Source organism: Triticum dicoccoides, chromosome 7A (genome assembly GCF_002162155.2).
Source record: "Triticum dicoccoides isolate Atlit2015 ecotype Zavitan chromosome 7A, WEW_v2.0, whole genome shotgun sequence".
Lineage (NCBI taxonomy): Eukaryota > Viridiplantae > Streptophyta > Magnoliopsida > Poales > Poaceae > Triticum > Triticum dicoccoides.
The window spans coordinates 133,403,773-133,424,145 of record NC_041392.1 but is presented as its reverse complement, the minus strand read 5'-3'; the positions used below and the strand labels follow the sequence as shown (position 1 = coordinate 133,424,145).

General features: G+C 40.5%; 1 protein-coding gene across 3 annotated transcripts; it reads right to left on the bottom strand.

The window, feature by feature from the left end:
• Positions 1-1,548: 1,548 nt before the first annotated feature.
• LOC119332409 (phosphoserine phosphatase, chloroplastic-like) lies at positions 1,549-5,135 on the bottom strand. 3 transcript variants are annotated; one of them, XM_037605588.1, is made up of 7 exons: positions 5,008-5,135; positions 4,125-4,361; positions 3,889-4,021; positions 3,610-3,717; positions 2,830-2,923; positions 2,610-2,663; positions 1,549-1,964 (listed from the first exon to the last, which is right to left on the bottom strand). In XM_037605588.1, exons 2-7 carry the CDS (start codon positions 4,345-4,347, stop codon positions 1,821-1,823), a joined length of 756 nt encoding a protein of 251 aa, XP_037461485.1. In that variant the 5' UTR covers positions 4,348-4,361; positions 5,008-5,135; the 3' UTR covers positions 1,549-1,820. The 3 variants fall into 3 exon arrangements, with proteins under 3 accessions (XP_037461485.1, XP_037461484.1, XP_037461486.1); XM_037605587.1 differs by having other exon boundaries at positions 4,125-4,358; positions 5,008-5,126; XM_037605589.1 differs by lacking the exon at positions 5,008-5,135 and adding an exon at positions 4,634-4,948 and having other exon boundaries at positions 4,125-4,358.
• Between the last annotated feature and the right edge of the window lie 15,238 nt (positions 5,136-20,373).

The window sequence follows — 20,373 nt, the reverse complement described above, 5'->3', positions numbered from 1 at the left end:
GATGTCATAGCAGTTGTTGCTTTGTGCTCTGACACAAAAGCAGGGCCGGAGCAAAATGGGAAGAAGAAGGAGGAGTGAATTCCAGTATTTTATGTAGGGTGTAGGGTGTACCCGGCACGTCCACGCCCGGCGTGCGTATTGGCCGGACAGTCGCCGTAGCGTGAGTGTTGACCTCCCACTCCAAACACGACGGAAAGGTTAACTTATTAACCAGCAGCGCAAGTCTCCATGCAGATGTGGTTGTGCAGTGCCGAACGCACGCTCTCGATCGTTTGGACGGGTTCGGTTTGGACGTTGGGGATTCCGCCGGTGAAAGTGAAGAGAGATTTTAAGCCATTTTGCTTTGCTATTGGTGGCCTACCGCCCACTCGATTTTGGGTAGTTTCGTGGAAATTGTTTCGCCTAATAACTAGTTATAAGGACTTGACTGTCACGTCCGTGGTGGGCACGACCAGCGCGCCAGGCAAGAAGGGAAATCCTGTTTCGCGCTCAAGGCGTCAAACATAGCGCGCGGCTATACCCCGCTTGGCAACCCCTAGTGGGCCGGCCTAGCAACAGGTTTCTTCATTTCTCCACCCAGTTTTGCTTTTAACTATTCAAAAATAATCTGAAATGCATATATTTCACAAAAAAATACTTAATTTATGAAATATATGTTTGTACAGTGTTAAAAATAATAATGCTGATAGCATTAAAAAATGTTTGCAACAAAAACAAACTTCAGGTGTTTCCAAATAAAATGTACTTGTCATTAAAATAATATTGGAAAAAAGTGAGCCATGTATTTTAAAAATATATTAAACATGTATAAAAAAATGTTCCTAATATATACAAAAATGTATAACGTACATGAAAAAAGTAGTCAATTTTTTATTTGGATAAAATATACTACCTCCATTCCATAATGTAGTGCACACACGCTTTTTGAGATTTAAATTTGACCATAAATTAGACCAATAACACATAAATTAATTTACTGAAAAATCATACCGTTGAAAACTTCATTTGAATATGGATTTAAATTATACTACCATTGAAAACTTCATTTGAATTTAAATTATACCATCTCCTATGGCCATATCGGTTGCAAAGGGTAGGCACTTCAAGGGGGAGCATGGTGGATAGCAACGACATCGATACTAATCATTGGGAGGTAGTCCAAGTACAACAATGCCAACATCAATGTAGGAAGCGGAGAGGTTGTGTTGAACTGACCAGCACTAGGGCGCCGTTTCACCTAGTGCAGGGGATGGATAATTAGAGAGGGGCGTTGTGCCGGTGTTGCGCAAGTCACAGGTGAATCGGAGAAAGGGAGGCACACGGGGGATGAAGGTGGGGTGGCCCGTCTCACTTGGGCCTTGAACATTGCTGATGACATGCATACCTATTGTACACAGTGGATGTTTTAACACTATTTTTTCGTTGCCTTCTCCCATTTGAAGCCCATTTTGAGTTACTATTGATGTTTGGTTTTGACTAGCACACATGTTACTGAGTGTATAAATTATAATCCAAGTTGTCGATGGTGCTATAGGTACATCAACCAGGTTTAAATAATTCCAATATCAATACATAACCATAAAATTTCAATATTGATACATAACCATCAGGTTTCCGTATCAGATACATAACCACCAACCCCGCAAAGAAAAAAGAATACATAACTACCAGGTTTCAGAAATGAAACCATTAAATTTGAGCTCCAGCTCAAGCACCATCTCATCAAAGGAATGATGGAAATGAGGAAATAAAGTAATGCAGCTAAATGCAAGCTTAAGAACATACGATCTTTCACGGTGTGAACACCGTAAGATTCAGAATCACTGTGAGGTATTTAACTGCGGCAATTCAGAAATTAGCTCTTGAAATTCAAAGACGGTCCAGTCAGCTTTGGCTGCAACTGCTTCTCTCATCTGGACACCGGCGTAACAGATGAACAAGTCTGCTCCACCAGGTTGCCGAGCCTGCAAGGACACATGTATATAAATTAAGCTGCACATATTTTTGTCCATTCCTCATAGAGATAGCTCCTTCAATGCAATAAAAATTAATAACACTAAGAATCGGTTAAATAGCTGCGTACACATCATTCATAAAAATATCATATGTTGGCCTTTGACGAGAATTAAATGCCATGTATCAATATTTAACATGTCGTTAGGAAGTCACAGCAGTTTTATCCCCCGCACCCCCTACTCCTAAGTACTACCTCCGTCTCAAAATATAAGATGTTTTTGTAGGCTAAACGTCTTACATTTTGAGACGGTGGTAGTAGTAAGTGATGTCATTGTCTCACAGGATTTAGGATCTGTAAAAAGATGGACTAGTGCAGTCTGCACTTATAACCCTTCTTGCCACCTCATTTTATTGAAGAAATTCACTATCTTGTTATTTACATCTCTAGTCACATAAAGAAGAGAACAACATGCAGCAACCTGATGTGAGATGAAAAACACAAACAGCGAGAAAGGAGTTGCAAATAAACAAATCAAGCTACATCAACTGGCCAATTCCACATCTTTCCCCCATCAGATAAATGAATCGTGTCAATACATGCTGTTTACAAAAAGAAACATATTTATTTTCAAAGGAATTATCCAGAGATGTACCTCAAGATCAGTTGCACCATCTCCAATCATAACCAGCGTCTTGTAACCACGATCCTGAACACATGGAACAAGGTCACTTATGGGGCTAGAAAGTAAAGCTTGGTGTGACATCCAAATATAACAATTATCAAAGTTTGAAGATTTTTTAAGGACAGGCAAATTTGACCATGTTCTGATATTCCAAAAGTACCAATAGTGCAGCCAATTAGTGAAGATATACCTCAATCATTTGTCTGAAACCTCCTGACACAAGGAACACTTCAGTATTATTAGCTATTAACGTTTTAATCAAATCAGCGATTCCAGGAGAAATCCTGCAGATACAAACATATTGCTTTTGATAAACATGTGGATGAACCAAGAAAATGAACAATGTGTGTACATAACATGAAAATTACATCTGTTTTAGTGCTGAATAAATGACTAACGAATACCATATTAGTAGCATTATTCTGTAGTCAGAGATATTAGGAAATCTCTTATTAAGACACACAGCGAATAAGTCGGAAGGGTTATGTTGTGGTTGCAGGGCACGCAACGGCCTAACGGTGGAGACTCAAGTGGTATAAGCAGGTACTCCCTCCGCCCCGTAATATAAGAGCGTTTTTGACACTAGTGTAGCGTTTTTGACACTAGTGTAGTGTCAAAAACGCTCTTATATTATGGGACAGAGGGAGTAGTATTTTGTATCTCATTTAGTGGTATTAAAAAGAACTTAGACTTATTATCCTGAAATGTTGTTTTTCTCGTGGTACCAGACCAATTTTGCATATAGGTCTAGCTAATATTTTTCATATTGCCGTACAAAGAGAAGCCGAGTGAAATCAGCTAGGAATTCCTAAGATCGTTCTGTTATGTTCAGTGGCACATATCTTATCATTCCAAATTAAGACTAACAAAGCTGTGGAATCTCAAAAGATCCATCTAAGAAGCAAATACGGCAGCTAAATAGTGATTAACTTCTTGAATCAACTTGAAGTTGGGACTTGGATAAGGTTACCTGGGTGGCCTCTTCTCCAAACAGTCCTGAACTTGGGACAGAGATGGCTTGATTAACGAAATCCGGGCAGCAAGAGCCTCTTCAAATGGAACGGTCCCTGTCATTGCCCTGAGAACATTAGACCAAGATTAGTTCTTCCAAAGATATTACTCCGTCCGATCCAAAATAAGTGTCGCAGTTTTGAACTGGGGTAGTATATGACTGAAAACTGCGAAAATTATTATGATCGGAGGTAGTATATGCTAAGCACTAACATACTATGGAAAATGTGACATTTACTTTGTCGTCCACTCAGCTACTGCCTGCCCAGCCCCACAGAAATCAGCAAGCTCATCAATACCCTCATCCAAGCATACAGTGCTATCCACATCGAAGCACACCGCATCGGCACTGCGCCATGTCTCAAGAACCTCTGGGCATAAGCAGGAAAATCATCACATAAGCTAACCTAGATGCTTCTTGGGAGACGCACGTCACTTAACTAATTAGAGGAATTCTGAGTAAATACCACTAACCTTTCGAAGGCTGGCGGTTGGCTAAACAAGAAGAGGAAGGGTGCTTGGAGACCTTCATTGGTGCTGCCACCACGGCACGAGCTTGAGAGAGTTTGGCACAAGGGAAGAGTGGGTTTGCAGCTCTTATCGCTAACTGTGAAGTCTGTGCTGATCGAACTGAAGATAATGGAGAAACCGACAGAGTATGCCGTGCGCTGGTGCGTGCACTGATTGAACTGGCCATACCATGCACACCTGCTTACAAATCAGAAGGAAACACCATTAGGCCAAAAACACAACCACCAAGATCATGTTACTCCAGCCAGCTCCAAGAGAAGGCAACATTTACTGCAGCGCGACTGGCACAAGGAAAAAGCCCCTGCCCCTAGGCCTGCTCGAACTCGTTGATGCAAAGCATCAAACAGCTCATGGGCATGCGCCCGGCGGTGCAAAGAGCGGCAAACACCGACGCCGGGCTAAAATTAAGCTCCAAGCAAGTGGAGGCAGAGCAGGAAGAAACTCGTACGCACGGGCGGCGACAGCATTGCGGCGTGGCCTATGATGTCTTGTCTGCCGAGACCCGATTGCTGACTGACCGACTGCCACCGGGGCCGACGTCCGCGCCCTCCTCACGCTGAGCCGCGCGCCTCGCCCTGCTCGCTGCGGGCCACGACGGTGTCGGAGGGACGGCGCGGCGCATCACCTCCGACGGCGGCAGTACAGGCCAGAGCAGGGGTGGTTCCACGGCGGCCCGCCCTGCCCTGCTTGTATGGTGGGTCCGCTTGCCGCTGGCCAACGGCCATGGCGGATAGAGAATCTAGGAGAGGGCGGCATGGCTGAAATCTAGTACTAGCAAGGAACCAAAAAGAAAAAAGAAAGATCGGATCGTGATCCGGGAACTCACACTTGCAGAACAGGAGAATATTCTTCGTCCGGTCGAATGGCGCGCCCAGGCGATACGAAGGATTTGCAGAACGAAGGTTGGTGACGGGCGGAGTGGCGTTCCTCCACCTACCACGTACCTGAACTATGTTGCCATCCTCCGATGACAAGTGGGCCTACTGATTGGCTCTTGATACCATCCACGAATGTAGGAAAATACAACTATTGCCCGTCCAATATCGGAAAATACCTGATAAAAAGTTTCTGGGAATTTTTAGTAATACAGAACAAAGTCAACAATCTTCGAAACTATTTTACGAACAAACTTGACTTACTGGCGTACTCAGTATTAAAATTTCGACAAAGAAAAACTCAAGTAAAAAATCTAAGCGAAAAAACAAAATTTCTAGGAAAATATATTGTGAATACGTAACTCTAATGTAGTGCCGATTTTTTTCCGCCAACAATACCACGAAAGTCGTTTCTTCCCAAAAAGTTATACCCGAGTCTAACACTTGAGCAAGTTTGCTGTAAAAAAAATCTTGAATTTTCGACATTGTTGCAATTACTATTTTTCACTACTTTGACTCTTTCAAAACACTTTCGCACAAAATGAACTTCACACAAAACTATTTCACGATCTGACCCTTTTGATAATACCACAAGCCATGACGTTTCTTCTCTATTTGGAAACGCCGGACTAACCACCGTTGCTCCCCTTCATAAATAAAATGGCAATATGAACAAGCTAGTTGAAACGCCAACACCCTTGGCGTTCCATGCTTGGGCAGCAATGCCAACCACCCTTGGCGTTTCCAGCAACGCGATATACTTGGACGTTTCTGCCTTGCCACGTAGCGTCTCGACCAGGCCAGCAACGTTGGCTACCTCGGCGTTTCTAAATAGAGAAGAAACGTCACGGCTTATGGCGTTACCAAAAGGGTCAGAACATAAAATAGTTTTATGTGAAGTTCATTTTGTGTGAAAGTTTTCTAAAAGAGTCAAAATAGTGAAAAGAGCCTGAGTCCCTATGTTCAATATCTCTCTTTGATGACTCGAAAAAGATTTCGCTTTGCAATAGGCATGTACCATCTCGGTTCTTTTGGGGGGAAATCGAAAGAAGAGAAAGAACAACCTAGTCAAGTGGACAAGAGGAATGCAGCCGCACATGGAAAAGGCAATTGTGCCATTTGATGATGCAGCTCCAACAGAGGCGATAGTGGAGGGGGTGACAGGGGTAGGTGGTGGGGAAGCGAATACTTTCTCCGTCCGAAAATACTTGTCATCAAAATGAACAAAAGGAGATGTATCTAAATGTATTTTAGTTCTAGACACGTCTCTTTTTATCCATTTTGATGACAAGTATTTTCGGACGGAGGGAGTATGAGCATGCAAGCGGAAGTAACTGGTCCAGAGACCGCCAGTAACCTGACAGTGCCGAGTGTGGCGCCCCATCAAGTACAGTGAGTTCTATAAGATGGACCCATCGGTGGTGTGGCCAACAAATCGACAATTCATGATTTGGCATGCCTTGTTCAGAACACCAATGAAAAATTAGTTTTTTTATCTGAAACTAGACATAAAGCAAATAAAGTTTGTTGTTTACGTAATATGTTTGGTTTGAGTGGTTTTGCTGGCATTTAAAGTAATGATCTTAGCGGTGGTTTAACTCTTTTATGGTGTGATCAAGTTGATGTAGAAGTCAAAAAAGTTAATGAAAGATTTATTGATGCTTGCATCCGTGTGTCTCCAAATACCCCCCTTTGGCTTCTGACTTGTGTGTATGGCGAACCCTGAGTGGATAACCGGCATCACATGTGATCCTTAATGCAAGAGCTGAAAACGAAGTTCAATCTGTCGTGGCGTGTGATGGGCGATTCTAATGTAGCCATGTGGTCATTCGAGCACTTCTTTGTGACACCAAGAAATGAAAACCGGATTCTTGCATTCCGAGATGTGCTTCAAGTTTGTGAACTATCAGGTCTGGTTTCTCTGGTATTGCTCACACATATTGTACAATAATAAGAGGAAAGATAGGCGCAATGTTAAGGTGAGTGTCTGCGGAATGGAGGATGGGGTTTCCCGAGGCTACTATGATCTGTTGGTCGTCTAAGGAGCAAGGAATCACGAGGGGGCTTGGATAGGCGGAGCCCGAGGTCCATTGACAGTCCCCCATATCCTCGAGAAGAACCTTGGATCCTGCCTACGTGTCCTCCTCCCCAGGCACGTGCTTGCTGGGTGGGCACTTCCGAGGTCATCGGCGCGTTTGAAGGGAAAGCATGTGCCCATGCTGCAGGAGGGCAGTGATGGTGAAGACGCATATTTTCCCATACCATGGCAGGTAGAGAGAGTTATTACTTGCCGGACACGATGGGAGCATCGACACCTGCTCCCCCTGTGGCTGGGTCAAAGGACGGTTCATCCCCATGATTGCTTATTCATCGACACCGGGATGCGATAGAGTAGTGGGTTGTAAGTCGACATATCTTTTCGGCGCGTCACCTCCAGTGGCCATTGGCTCTCCGACATCATCCCAATGTATGCCATGGGACCAGGCGCCAACCTCGGCAACGATTTCTTCTCCAGGGCGGCCCTTCTGGCCAAGCAGGGTGACTTCCCATCCACGTTGATGGCCGACTCAGAAGAAAAGCAGAAGAGCGGCAGTGGCGGCGCACCACCAGCAAGTTCTGGATGTTGAGGTCGTCGGGCTCCTAAGGGACTTGTGTGTAATTTTATATTTTGTTTGGGATGCCTTGTAATGCTGAGATTTTTATTATGAATTTGTATATCTTCGCAAAAAGGTGGATTTCGATCACGGGAAAGCTAAAAATCTAAGCCAGATTTGTAGGCATGGAAAATGGAACGCTTTTCATGTTAATTTATGTTGGCGCGAGGATGACAAAATTAGTTGGTGAGTCCGACAATTTCCTGGCAAAATATAAATTGAGGCAGATTTGCCATGCTCACCAACTAAACTAACCAGCCTAGACAAACATAGTTTACCATGAAAAAAATTTGGTTTGCCATGCCAAAAAATCCAATGTCCGTTGTATATTCAGATCCTTCAATTAGGGAATAGCACCAACAAATTTTTTTTGCCATTTCCCTTGACTAGGACAACTCGGTTGCGCGTGTCCATGCAAAGCATGGCTGTGACAGTATCTCCATGCCGCTCGACGTATACCGAAGGAGGCGGGTAAATGTCCAGGGGGTAACACACTGCCCCGGGGGGTCGTCATCATCATTTGTAAAAGCATGCCATGGGCAACCATGCCACCATGATACAAGCTAGACTAGCATACTCCAATTTGTATTCGACCAATAGGGGCCTCCGGCAGGTCCTCCACCGATATTATAAATAGGGGATCCCGAAGCCTAACCAAGGGTCGATCTTTTAATCTTGTAACAGACACACATTGTAGCTCTCTACCATTGGAATGAGAAACAAGGCATGAGCAGGGTATTACACCAAGAAGGAGGCCCGAACCTAGGTAGTTCTTTATGTCCATCTGTACTTCATCCTACCACCGTTCATCCATGACTTAGGATTGTTAGACGCATTCAGTCCCTGGCTGAACTCTGAAAGGGTTGTAGCAAACAACTAATATGTAGGTTCTTAGAAACCGACATATACTTTTGCTAGCAACATGGAGAATTTAGTTTTATGTAGGGGGGTGTTTCTATGACTTTAGTTTTGTCTCAACTTTATTTTGATCTATGGAACTGAATATTGATATATTGTATGTTAGTTCACTTAATTACATTTATATGACCATATTGTTTATATTTTCAGTGTTTTATTTGTGGTTCAGAAGTTTTGGTGCTATTTTATATGTTGTGTATTCGAACACCCGCTTCGATTTCCATATTAGACGCGTAGCCTCAAACTTGCCCAAGCTTCACCAAAATTCTGTCTCTGCCACTGCGGCTAGGTATAATTAAGACCTTTTTATCTTTTTATTTAGCACTGGATGTAGAAAAAGCATGTTTCTTTGCGCTCGTTTTCACCTAGAACTAGTGCGTACGTAGAAGAACTGTATAGACTTTCACAACAGCATCTCATGGTGGATCGAGGTCCGGTTCATAAATTGCAAGCCTTTGGGAGCTCTTGCTTGAAGAAACCCTAGAGAATACCCTCCTAAGCATTATATTTTCTCTGAAAATTTATGAAACTTTAGTCCCCAAAATAAAAGTGAATGAAACTTAACAAAATTGATAGCAACTACTCCTACAACTGTCTAGAGGCTATATCATCCATCAAAACTATTTTGAACCATACAAATTCAACATGCAAGCTCATATATATGGTCACCAACAATAGCAAAATATGCAAAACATAAACCAATAAAACAAAAACTAATTGGACCATCAGAGGAGTCACATACCAAGGAGCGATTCCTCTGAACAATTTGAGAAATGGAGCTCCGAGCAAAGAGATAAAAAATTGCACAAAAATGAGCAAGAACATGGGATGAAGAGCAAGGGTATTTTTTCTAGAGGTGGAAGAAGGCAATGGGCAAGTGCACTAAGTGAGGGGACCCCCATGGGACCCACGATCTCACATGGCGTGCCTAGGGGGTGGGCACGGTGTGTGAGCTCGTGGCTCAGAGGTGCACCCCCCTAGGGTGTGTTCAGTGCCAAAAATTCTAATATATTTTAGAAAAAAATCATACTAAATTTTCAGGTCATTCCAAGGACTTCTATTTTCGAGCATTTCTTATTGCACGGATAATTCAGAAAATAGGATAATCATGACATTACTCTATATTAAACTAAAAATAACAAAGAGCAAACTATAGGTACAATAGGTTGTTCTTACTAAATTCATCGACCGCATACCCCTAAAAAGGATCCATGAATAAGGTTGATCAAGTCTTATTAACAAACTATTTTCGAGTAACATGAAACCAAAGAAATTCCGTATAACACTAGGTTACCTCAATGATGTCTACCACACAACCTTCTTCTTGTAGACGTTGTTGGGCCTCCAAGTGCAGAGGTTTGTAGGACAGTAGCAAATTTCCCTCAAGTGGATGACCTAAGGTTTATCAATCTGTAGGAGGCGTAGGATGAAGATGGTCTCTCTCAAGCAACCCTGCAACCAAATAACAAAGAGTCTCTTGTGTCCCCAACACACCCAATACAATGGTAAATTGTATAGGTGCACTAGTTCGGCGAAGAGATGGTGATACAAGTGGTATATGGATAGTAGATAAAGGTTTTTGTAATATGAAAATATAAAAACCGCAAGGTAACTAATGATAAAAGTGAGCTTAAACGGTATTGCAATGCGTTGAAACAAGGCCTAGGGTTCATACTTTCACTAGTGCAAGTCCTCTCAACAATAATAACATAATTGGACCATATAACTATCCCTCAAATGCAACAAAGAGTCACTCCAAAGTCACTAATAGCGGAGAACGAACGAAGAGATTATGGTAGGGTACGAAACCACCTCAAAGTTATTCTTTCCAATCAATCTGTTGGGCTATTCCTATAAGTGTCACAAACATCCCTAGAGTTCGTACTAGAATAACACCTTAAGACACAAATAAACCAAAACCCTAATGTCACCTAGATACTCCAATGTCACCTTAAGTATCCGTGGGTATGATTATACGATATGCATCACACAATCTCAGATTCATCTATTCAACCAACACATAGAACCTCAAAGAGTGCCCCAAAGTTTCTATCGGAGAATCACGACGAAAACGTGTGCCAACCCCTATGCATAGGTTCATGGGCGGAACCCGCAAGTTTATCACCAAAACATACATCAAGTGAATCACGTGGTACCCCATTGTCACCACAGATACGCACAACAAGAAATACATTAAGTGTTCTCAAATCTTTAAAGACTCAATCCGATAAGATAACTTCAAAGGGAAAACTCAATCCGTTACAAGAGAGTAGAGGGGGGAGAAAACATCATAGGATCAAACTATAATAGCAAAGCTCGCGATACATCAAGATCGTATCACCTCAAGAACACGAGAGAGAGAGAGATCAAACACATAGCTACTGGTACATACCCTCAGCCTCGAGGGAGAACTACTCCCTCCTCGTCATGGAGAGCACCGGGATGATGAAGATGACCATCGGAGAGGGATTGCCCCCTCCGGCAGGGTGCCGGAACGGGTCTAGATTGGCTTTCGGTGGCTACGGAGGCTTCTAGCGGCGGAACTCCCGATCTATTGTGCTCCCCGATGTTTTTAGGGTATATGGAGATATATAGGCGGAAGAAGTACGTCAGGGGGGCCACGAGGGGCCCACGAGGGTGGAGGGCGCGCCCAGGGGGGTTGGGCGCGCCCCCTGCCTCGTGGCCTCCTCATAGATCCCCTGACGTGCACTCCAAGTCTTCTGGGCTTCTTCTGGTCCAAAAATAAGTTTCGTGAAGTTTCAGGTCAATTGGACTCCGTTTGGTTTTCCTTTTCTGCGATATTCTAAAACAAGGTAAAAACAGAAACTGGCACTGGGCTCTGGGTTAATAGGTTAGTCCCAAAAATCATATAAAATATCATATAAATGCATATAAAACATCCAAGGTTGATAATATAATAGCATGGAACAATCAAAAATTATAGATACATTGGAGACGTATCACTCAACAAGGATATGCATTTCCCCAACAATAAGAGTTTGATATTTATTTTTGATAGCCGGAATATGAAATTGGAAACCTCCAATAGTAATTGCCATAATTATTTCAATAGAGTTGATACTATTCACTTGGAGTTGTTTCTTCGGAAGATATACCGTATGCTCATTAGCACTGACATGAAAAATGATCTTACTTTTGTTGCAATCAATAACAACCCCTGCAGTATCCAAAAAAGGTCTACCAAGGATAATCAATATGTTGTCGTCTTTGGGCATATGAAGAATAACAAAGTCCGTTAAGATAGTAACATTAGCAACAACAACGAGAGCATCCTTACAAAAACCGAAAGGTATAGTAGTTGACTAATCAGCCATTTTCAAAGAGATTTCAGTAGGTGTCAACTTATTCATGTCAAGTCTTCTATATAAAGAGAAATACATAACACTAACACCGGTTCCTCAATTAAACAAAGTAGTTTTCACATAATTACCTTTGATGGATCATGGTATTGTAGGTATTCCTGGATCTCCTAATTTTAGAGGTATTTTTTTCCATTAAATGAATAGTTTGCAAGCATAGTGGAGATCTCAGCCTCTGGTATTTTCCTCTTATTTGTGACAATATCTTTCCTGTATTTAGCATATGGAGGCATTTTCATAATTTCAGTCAAATGTCTCCTCGGATACAAATGTCTAAGCATTTCGACAAAGCAATTAAAATCCTCCTCATCTCTATATTAACAGCCTTACTAGGAAATGGCATAGGTTTTTGAACCCATGGTTCTCTTTCTTTACCATGTTTTCTAGCAATGAAATCAGTTCTCGAAATCAATGAACTCATACTAACAAAGCAATCATGTCTTCTCAAAATAACATGGCCAAAGGAAGCTATCCCTACAAATCATATAGTCTGGCTATGCTCTATCTTCACCACACAAAATATTTAAATCATGCACAACCCCGATGACAAGCCAAGCAATTGTTTCATACTTTTGATGTTCTCAAACTTTTTCGATCTTCACGCAATACATGAGCGTGAGCCATGGACATAGCACTATAGGTGGAATAGAATGGTGGTTGTGGAGAAGACAAAAAGGAGAAGATAGTCTCACATCAACTAGGCGTATCACCGGGCTATGGAGATGCCCATCAATAGATATCAATGTGAGTAAGTAGGGATTGCCATGCAACGGATGCACTAGAGCTATACATGTATGAAAGCTCAACAAAAGAAACTAGTGGGTGTGCATCCAACTCGCTTGCTCACGAAGACCTAGGGCATTTTGAGGAAGCCCATCATTGGAATATACAAGCCAAGTTCTATAATGAAAGATTCCCACTAGTAATGAAAGTGACAACATAGGAGACTCTCTATCATGAAGATCATGGTGCTACTTTGAAGCACAAGTGTGGTAAAAGGATAGTAGCATTGCCCCTTCTCTCTTTGTCTCTCATTCATTTCTTATTTTTTTATTTGGGCCTTTTTTTGTGGCCTCTTTTCTCTTTTTTTATTTGGGCTTCTTTGGCCTCTTTTATTTATTTATTTATTTTCGTCCGGAGTCTCATCCCGACTTGTGGGGGAATCATAGTCTTCATCATCCTTTCCTCACTGGGACAATGCTCTAATAATGATGATCATCACACTTTTATTTACTTACAACTCAAGAAATACAACTCGATACTTAGAACAAGATATGACTCTATATGAATGCCTCCGGCGGTGTACCGGGATGTGCAATGACTCGTGAGTGACATGTATGGAAGAATTATGAACGGTGGCTTTGCCACAAATACAATGTCAACTACATGATCATGCAAAGCAATATGACAATGATGAAGCGTGTCATAATAAACGGAACGGTGGAAAGTTGCATGGCAATATATCTCAGAACGGCTATGGAAATGCCATGATAGGTAGGTATGGTGGCTGTTTTGAGGAAGGTATATGGTGGGTTTAAGGTACCGGCGAAAGTTGCGCGATACTAGAGAGGCTAGCAATGGTGGAAGGGTGAGAGTGCGTATAATCCATGGACTCAACATTAGTCATAAAGAACTCACATACTTATTGCAAAAATCTATTAGTTATCGAAACAAAGTATTACGCGCATGCTCCTAGGGGGATAGATTGGTAGAAAAAGACCATCGCTCGTCCCCGATCGCCACTCATAAGGAAGACAATCAATAAATAAATCATCCTCCGACTTTGTCACATAACGGTTCACCATACGTGCATGCTACGGGAATCACGAACTTCAACACTAGTATTCCTCAAATTCACAACTACTCAACTAGCATGACTCTAATATCACCATCTCCATATCTCAAAACAATTATCAAGTATCAAACTTCTCTTAGTATTTAATGCACTCTATATGAAAGTTTTTATTATATCCCTCTTGGATGCCCATCATATTAGGACTAGTTTCATAACCAAAGCAAACTACCATGCTGTTCTAAAGACTCTCAAAATAATATAAGTGAATCATGAGAGTTCATCTATTTCTAAAAAATAAAACCACCACCGTGCTCTAAAAAGATATAAGTGAAGCATTAGAGCAACAACAAACTACTTCGAAAGATATAAGTGAAGATCAATGAGTAGTCGAATAATTATGCAACTATGTGAAGACTCTCTAACATTTAAGAATTTCAGATCTTGGTATTTCATTCAAACAGCAAGCAAATCAAAAGAAAATGACATTCTAAGAATAGCAAACATCATGTGAAGAAGCAAAAACTTAGGATCAACCGATACTAACCGATAGTTGTTGAAGAAGAAAGGTGGGATGCCAACCAGGGCATCCCAAAGCTTAGACGCTTGAGACTTCTTGAAATATTATCTTGGGATGCCTTGGGCATCCCCAAGCTTGAGCTTTTGTGTCTCCTTAATTACTCTCATATCATGGTCTCCCTAAATCTCAAAAGCTTCATCCACACAAAACTCAACAAGGACTCGTGAGATAAGTTAGTATAAACCATTGCCAAAACCTTATCATACTCTACTGTAGCAAATCACTAAAATTATTATTCAACATTGCATACTAAATGTCTCTGCATATTTAATAGTCCTATCCTCAAATAGAATCATTAAAGAAGCAAACATATGTAAACAATGCAAACATAACAGCAATCTGCCTAAACAGGACAGTCTGTAAAGAATGCAGCAACATCCATACTTCCCTAACTCCAAAAATGATGAAATAAATCCCACTGTAGTAAATTTATCAGATACTAATATGCAAAAGGTTTCAACATTTTATCACATTCTGACTTTTCTAGGGAATTATTGCAACAGCGGTAAACTTTCTGTTTTCAAACAGCAACATGAAGACTTGTAACATAGGCATAGTAAAGACTATCAATGCCACTTTTATTGGAATAAAAGATTCAAAACATTGTTCTAAATAACAGCAAGAAAATCATAACAAAATAAATTGACGCTCCAAGCAAAACACATATCATGTGGTGAATAAAAATATAGCTCAAAGTAAAGTTACCGATGGGAGTAGACGAAAGAGGGGAAGCCTTCCGGGGCATCCCCAAGCTTAGGCTCTTGGTTGTCCTTGAATATTACCTTGGGGTGCCTTGGGCATCCCCAAGCTTAGGTTCTTGCCACTCCTTATTCCATAGTCTAACGAATCTTTACCCAAAACTTGAAAACTTCACAACACAAAACTTAACAGAAAACTCGTAAGCTCCGTTAGCGAAAGAAAACAAATCACCATCATAAGGTACTGTAATGAACTCATTCATTATTTATATTGGTGTTAAACCTACTGTATTCCAACATCTCTATGGTTCATACCCTCCGATACTACTCATAGATTCATCAAAATAAGCAAACAACAGGATGAAAACAGAATCTGTCAAAAACAGAACAGTCTGTAGTAATCTGGATCAAACGTATACTTCTGGAACTCATAAAATTCTCAAATAAATTTCTGGACGTGAGGAATTTATATATTAATCATCTTCAAAAAGAATTAACTAAATAGCACTCTCCAAATAAAAATGGCAGCAATTCTCGTGAGCGCTAAAGTTTTTGTTTTTTACAGCAAGATCAACAAGACTTTCCCCAAGTCTTCCCAACGGTTCTACTTGGCACAAACACTAATTAAACACAAAAAACACAACCATAACAGAGGCTAGATAAATTATTTATTACTAAACAGGAGCAAAAAGCAAGGAACAAAAATAAAGTTGGGTTGCCTCCCAACAAGCGCTATCGTTTAACGCCCCTAGCTAGGCATGATGATTTCAATGATGCTCACATAAAGGATAAGAATTGGAACATAAAGATAGCATCATGAAGAATATGACTAACACATTTAAGTCTAACCCACTTCCTATGCATAGGGATTTTGTGAGCAAACAACTTGTGGGAACAAGAATCAACTTGCATAGGAAGGTAAAACAAGCATAACTTCAAAATTTTAAGCACATAGAGAGGAAACTTGGTATTATTGCAATTTCTACAAGCATATATTCCTCCCTCATAATATTTTTCAGTAGCATCATTAATGAATTCAACAATATAACCATAACATAGAGCATTCTTTTCATGATCTACAAGCATATAAAATTTACTACTCTCCACATAAGCAAAATTCTTCTCATGAATAGTAGTGGGAGCAAACTCAACAAAGTAACTATCATGGGATTGAAAATTGAAATCAAGATGACAAGTTTCATAGTTATCATTATTCTTTAAAGCATATGTGTCATCACAATAGTCATCATAGATAGGAGGCATGCTTTCATCATAATAAATTTGCTCATCAAAACTTGGGGGACAAAAAATATCATCTTCATCAAACATAGCTTCCCCAAGCTTGTGGCTTTGCATATCATTAGCATCATAGATATCTAAGGAATTCATACTAACAACATTGCAATCATGCTCATCATTCAAATATTTAGTGCCAAACATTCTAATGCATTATTCTTCTAGCACTTGAGCACAATTATCGGAATCCTTATTTTCATGATAGATATTAAAAAGATGAAGCATATGAGGTACCCTTAATTCCATTTTTTGTAATTTTCTTTTATAGACTAAACTAGTGATAAAACAATAAACTAAAAGACTTGATTGCAAGATCTAAAGATATACCTTCAAGCACTAACCTCCCCGGCAACGGCACCAGAAAAGAGTTTGATGTCTACTACACAACCTTCTTCTTGTAGACGTTGTTGGGCCTCCAAGTGCAGAGGTTTGTAGGACAGTAGAAAATTTCCCTCAAGTGGATGACCTAAGGTTTCTCAATCCGTAGGAGGCATAGGATGAAGATGGTCTCTCTCAATCAACCCTGCAACCAAATGACAAAGAGTCTCTTGTGTCCCCAACACACCCAATACAATGGTAAATTGTATAGGTGCACTAGTTCGGCGAAGAGATGGTGATACAAGTGGTATATGGATAGTAGATAAAGGTTTTTGTAATCTAAAAATATAAAAACTGCAAGGTAACTAATGATAAAAGTGAGCGTAAACGGTATTGCAATGCGTTGAAACAAGGCCTAGGGTTCATACTTTCACTAGTGCAAGTCCTCTCAACAATAATAACATAATTGGATCATATAACTATCCCTCAACATGCAACAAAGAGTCACTCCGAAGTCACTAATAGCGGAGAACGAACGAAGAGATTATGGTAGGGTACGAAACCACCTCAAAGTTATTCTTTCCAATCAATCCGTTGGGCTATCCCTATAAGTGTCACAAACAACCCTAGAGTTCATACTAGAATAACACATTAAGACACAAATCAACCAAAACCCAAATGTCACCTAGATACTCCAATGTCACCTCAAGTATCCGTGGGTATGATTATACGATATGCATCACACAATCTCAGATTCATCTATTCAACCAACACATAGAACCTCAAAGAGTGCCCCAAAGTTTCTACCGGAGAATCACAACGAAAACGTGTGCCAACCCCTATGCATAGGTTCATGGGTGGAACCCGCAAGTTTATCACCAAAACATACATCAAGTGAATCACGTGGTACCCCATTGTCACCATAGATACGCACGGCAAGACATACATCAAGTGTTCTCAAATCTTTCAAGACTCAATCCGATAAGATAACTTCAAAGGGAAAACTCAATCCATTACAAGAGAGTAGAGGGGGGGGGGGAAACATCATAGGATCCAACTATAATAGCAAAGCTCGCGATACATCAAGATTGTATCACCTCAAGAACACGAGAGAGAGAGAGATCAAACATATAGCTACTGGTACATACCCTCAGCCCTGAGGGAGAACTACTCCCTCCTCGTCATGGAGAGCACCGGGGTGATGAAGATGACCACTGGAGAGGGATTGCCCCCTCCGGCAGGGTGCCAGAACGGGTCTAGATTGGCTTTCGGTGGCTACAGAGGCTTCTGGCGGCGGAACTCTCGATCTATTGTGCTCCCCAATGTTTTTAGGGTATATGGAGACATATAGGCGGAAGAAGTACGTCAGAGGGGCCACGAGGGGCCCACAAGGGTGGAGGGCGCGCCCCCCTGCCTCGTGGCCTCCTTATAGATCCCCTGACGTGCACTCCAAGTCTTCTGGGCTTCTTCTGGTCCAAAAATAAGTTCCATGAAGTTTCAGGTCAATTGGACTCCGTTTGGTTTTCCTTTTCTGCGATATTCTAAAACAAGGTAAAAACAGAAACTGGCACTGGGCTCTAGGTTAATAGGTTAGTCCCAAAAATCATATAAAATAGCATATAAAACATCCAATGTTGATAATATAATAGCATGGAACAATAAAAAATTATAGATACGTTGGAGACGTATCACTCAACGAGGATATGCATTTCCCCAACAATAAGAGTTTGATATTTATTTTTGATAGCCGGAATAGGAAATTCGAAACCTCCAATAGTAATTGCCATAATTCTTTCAATAGAGTTGATACTATTCACTTGGAGTTGTTTCTTTGGAAGATATACCGTATGCTCATTAGCACTGACATGAAGAATGATCTTACTTATGTTGCAATCAATAACAGCCCCTGCAGTATCCAAAAAGGGTCTACCAAGGATAATCAATATGCTGTCGTCTTTGGGCATATGAAGAATAACAAAGTCCATTAAGATAGTAACATTAGCAACAACAATGAGAGCATCCTTACAAATACCGAAAGGTATAGTAGTTGACTTATCATCCATTTTCAAAGAGATTTCAGTAGGTGTCAACTTATTCATGTCAAGTCTTCTATATAAAGAGAAATACATAACACTAACACCGGCTCCTCAATTAAACAAAGTAGTTTTCACATAATTACCTTTGATGGATCATGGTATAGTAGGTATTCCTGGATCTCCTAATTTCAGAGGTATTTTTTCCATTAAATGAATAGTTTGCAAGCATAGTGGAGATCTTAGCCTCCGGTATTTTCCTCTTATTTGTGACAATATCTTTCCTGTATTTAGCATATGGAGGCATTTTCATAATCTCAGTCGTACGTGGGTTATCAAGATGAACTACATGTTCTATTTCCACATCATTATCAGATTCTTTATCATTGCCTGGCTGAGCATCAACATGATCATTATTAGCATCATCATTATCATTATCACTAGGTGGATGTTCATTAACATACTATGTATCGGCATGAGAAATAGAAACATTATTAGGATTCTCAGAAGGGTTTTCTATAGCAGGTTCACTAGAAGCATGCAAAGTTATATCCTTCTTCTTCATCATCTTCTTCTTCCACTTAGGTGAACTAGGTACATCGTTATTAATTCTCTGAGAATCTTGTTCAATTCTTTTAGGACGACCTTCAGGATATAGAGGATCTTGAGTCATCTTACCTCCTCTAGTCACTACTCTAATAGAATGATCATTTTTATTATTCATCTCATTAAGAAAATCATTTTGTGACTTAGAGACTTGTTCTAACTGGCTATGAACCATAGATGAGTGTTTACTTAGGCCTCTAACATCATTAGCAATTCTAAACATCAAATCACTTAAATGTTCAATCATGATGGCATTATGTTTTAGTTGATTGCTTACATATCTATTAAAGTTTTCTTGCTTAATGACAAAGTTATCACATTCATCCAGGCATTGACTAGGAGATTTATTATAGGGAATATCACCTTCATAAAATCTATAAAGAGAAATTCCCTCTACTACCAGTGTCAGAATGTCTAGCCCATGCATTTCTTCAATAGGTGGTAGATTCTTAACATCTTCAGATTTAATACCTTTCTCTTTCATAAATTTCTTAGCTTCTTGAATATCATCTGGACTGAGGAATAGAATACCTCTTTTCTTTGGAGTTGTCTTAGGTGGTGGTTCAGGGAGTGTCCAATCATTGGCATTCCTCAGTATATTATCCAATAATTCTTGAGCATGTGATAACCCACAAGTATAGGGGATCGCAACAGTTTTCGAGGGTAGAGTATTCAACCCAAATTTATAAATTCGACACAAGGGGAGCCAAAGAATATTTGTAAGTATTAGAAGCTAAGTTGTCAATTAAACCACACCTGGAGATTAATTATCTGCAACAAAGTGATCAGTAGCAAAGTAGTATGATAGTTTTGATAATAGTAGCAGCAACAATAGTAACGGTAACAGTGATAGCATTAATTTTGTAGCAAGTGCAACAGTAACGATAGCAGTGGTAACTTAGCAAGAACAATATAAGAGACATTCGTAGGCATTGGATCGATGATCTGTTGGATGATATTCATCACGTGACAGCTATAACCTAGGGCGATACTATTGGGGAACGTAGCATGCAATTTCAAAAAAATTTGTACGCTCACGCGA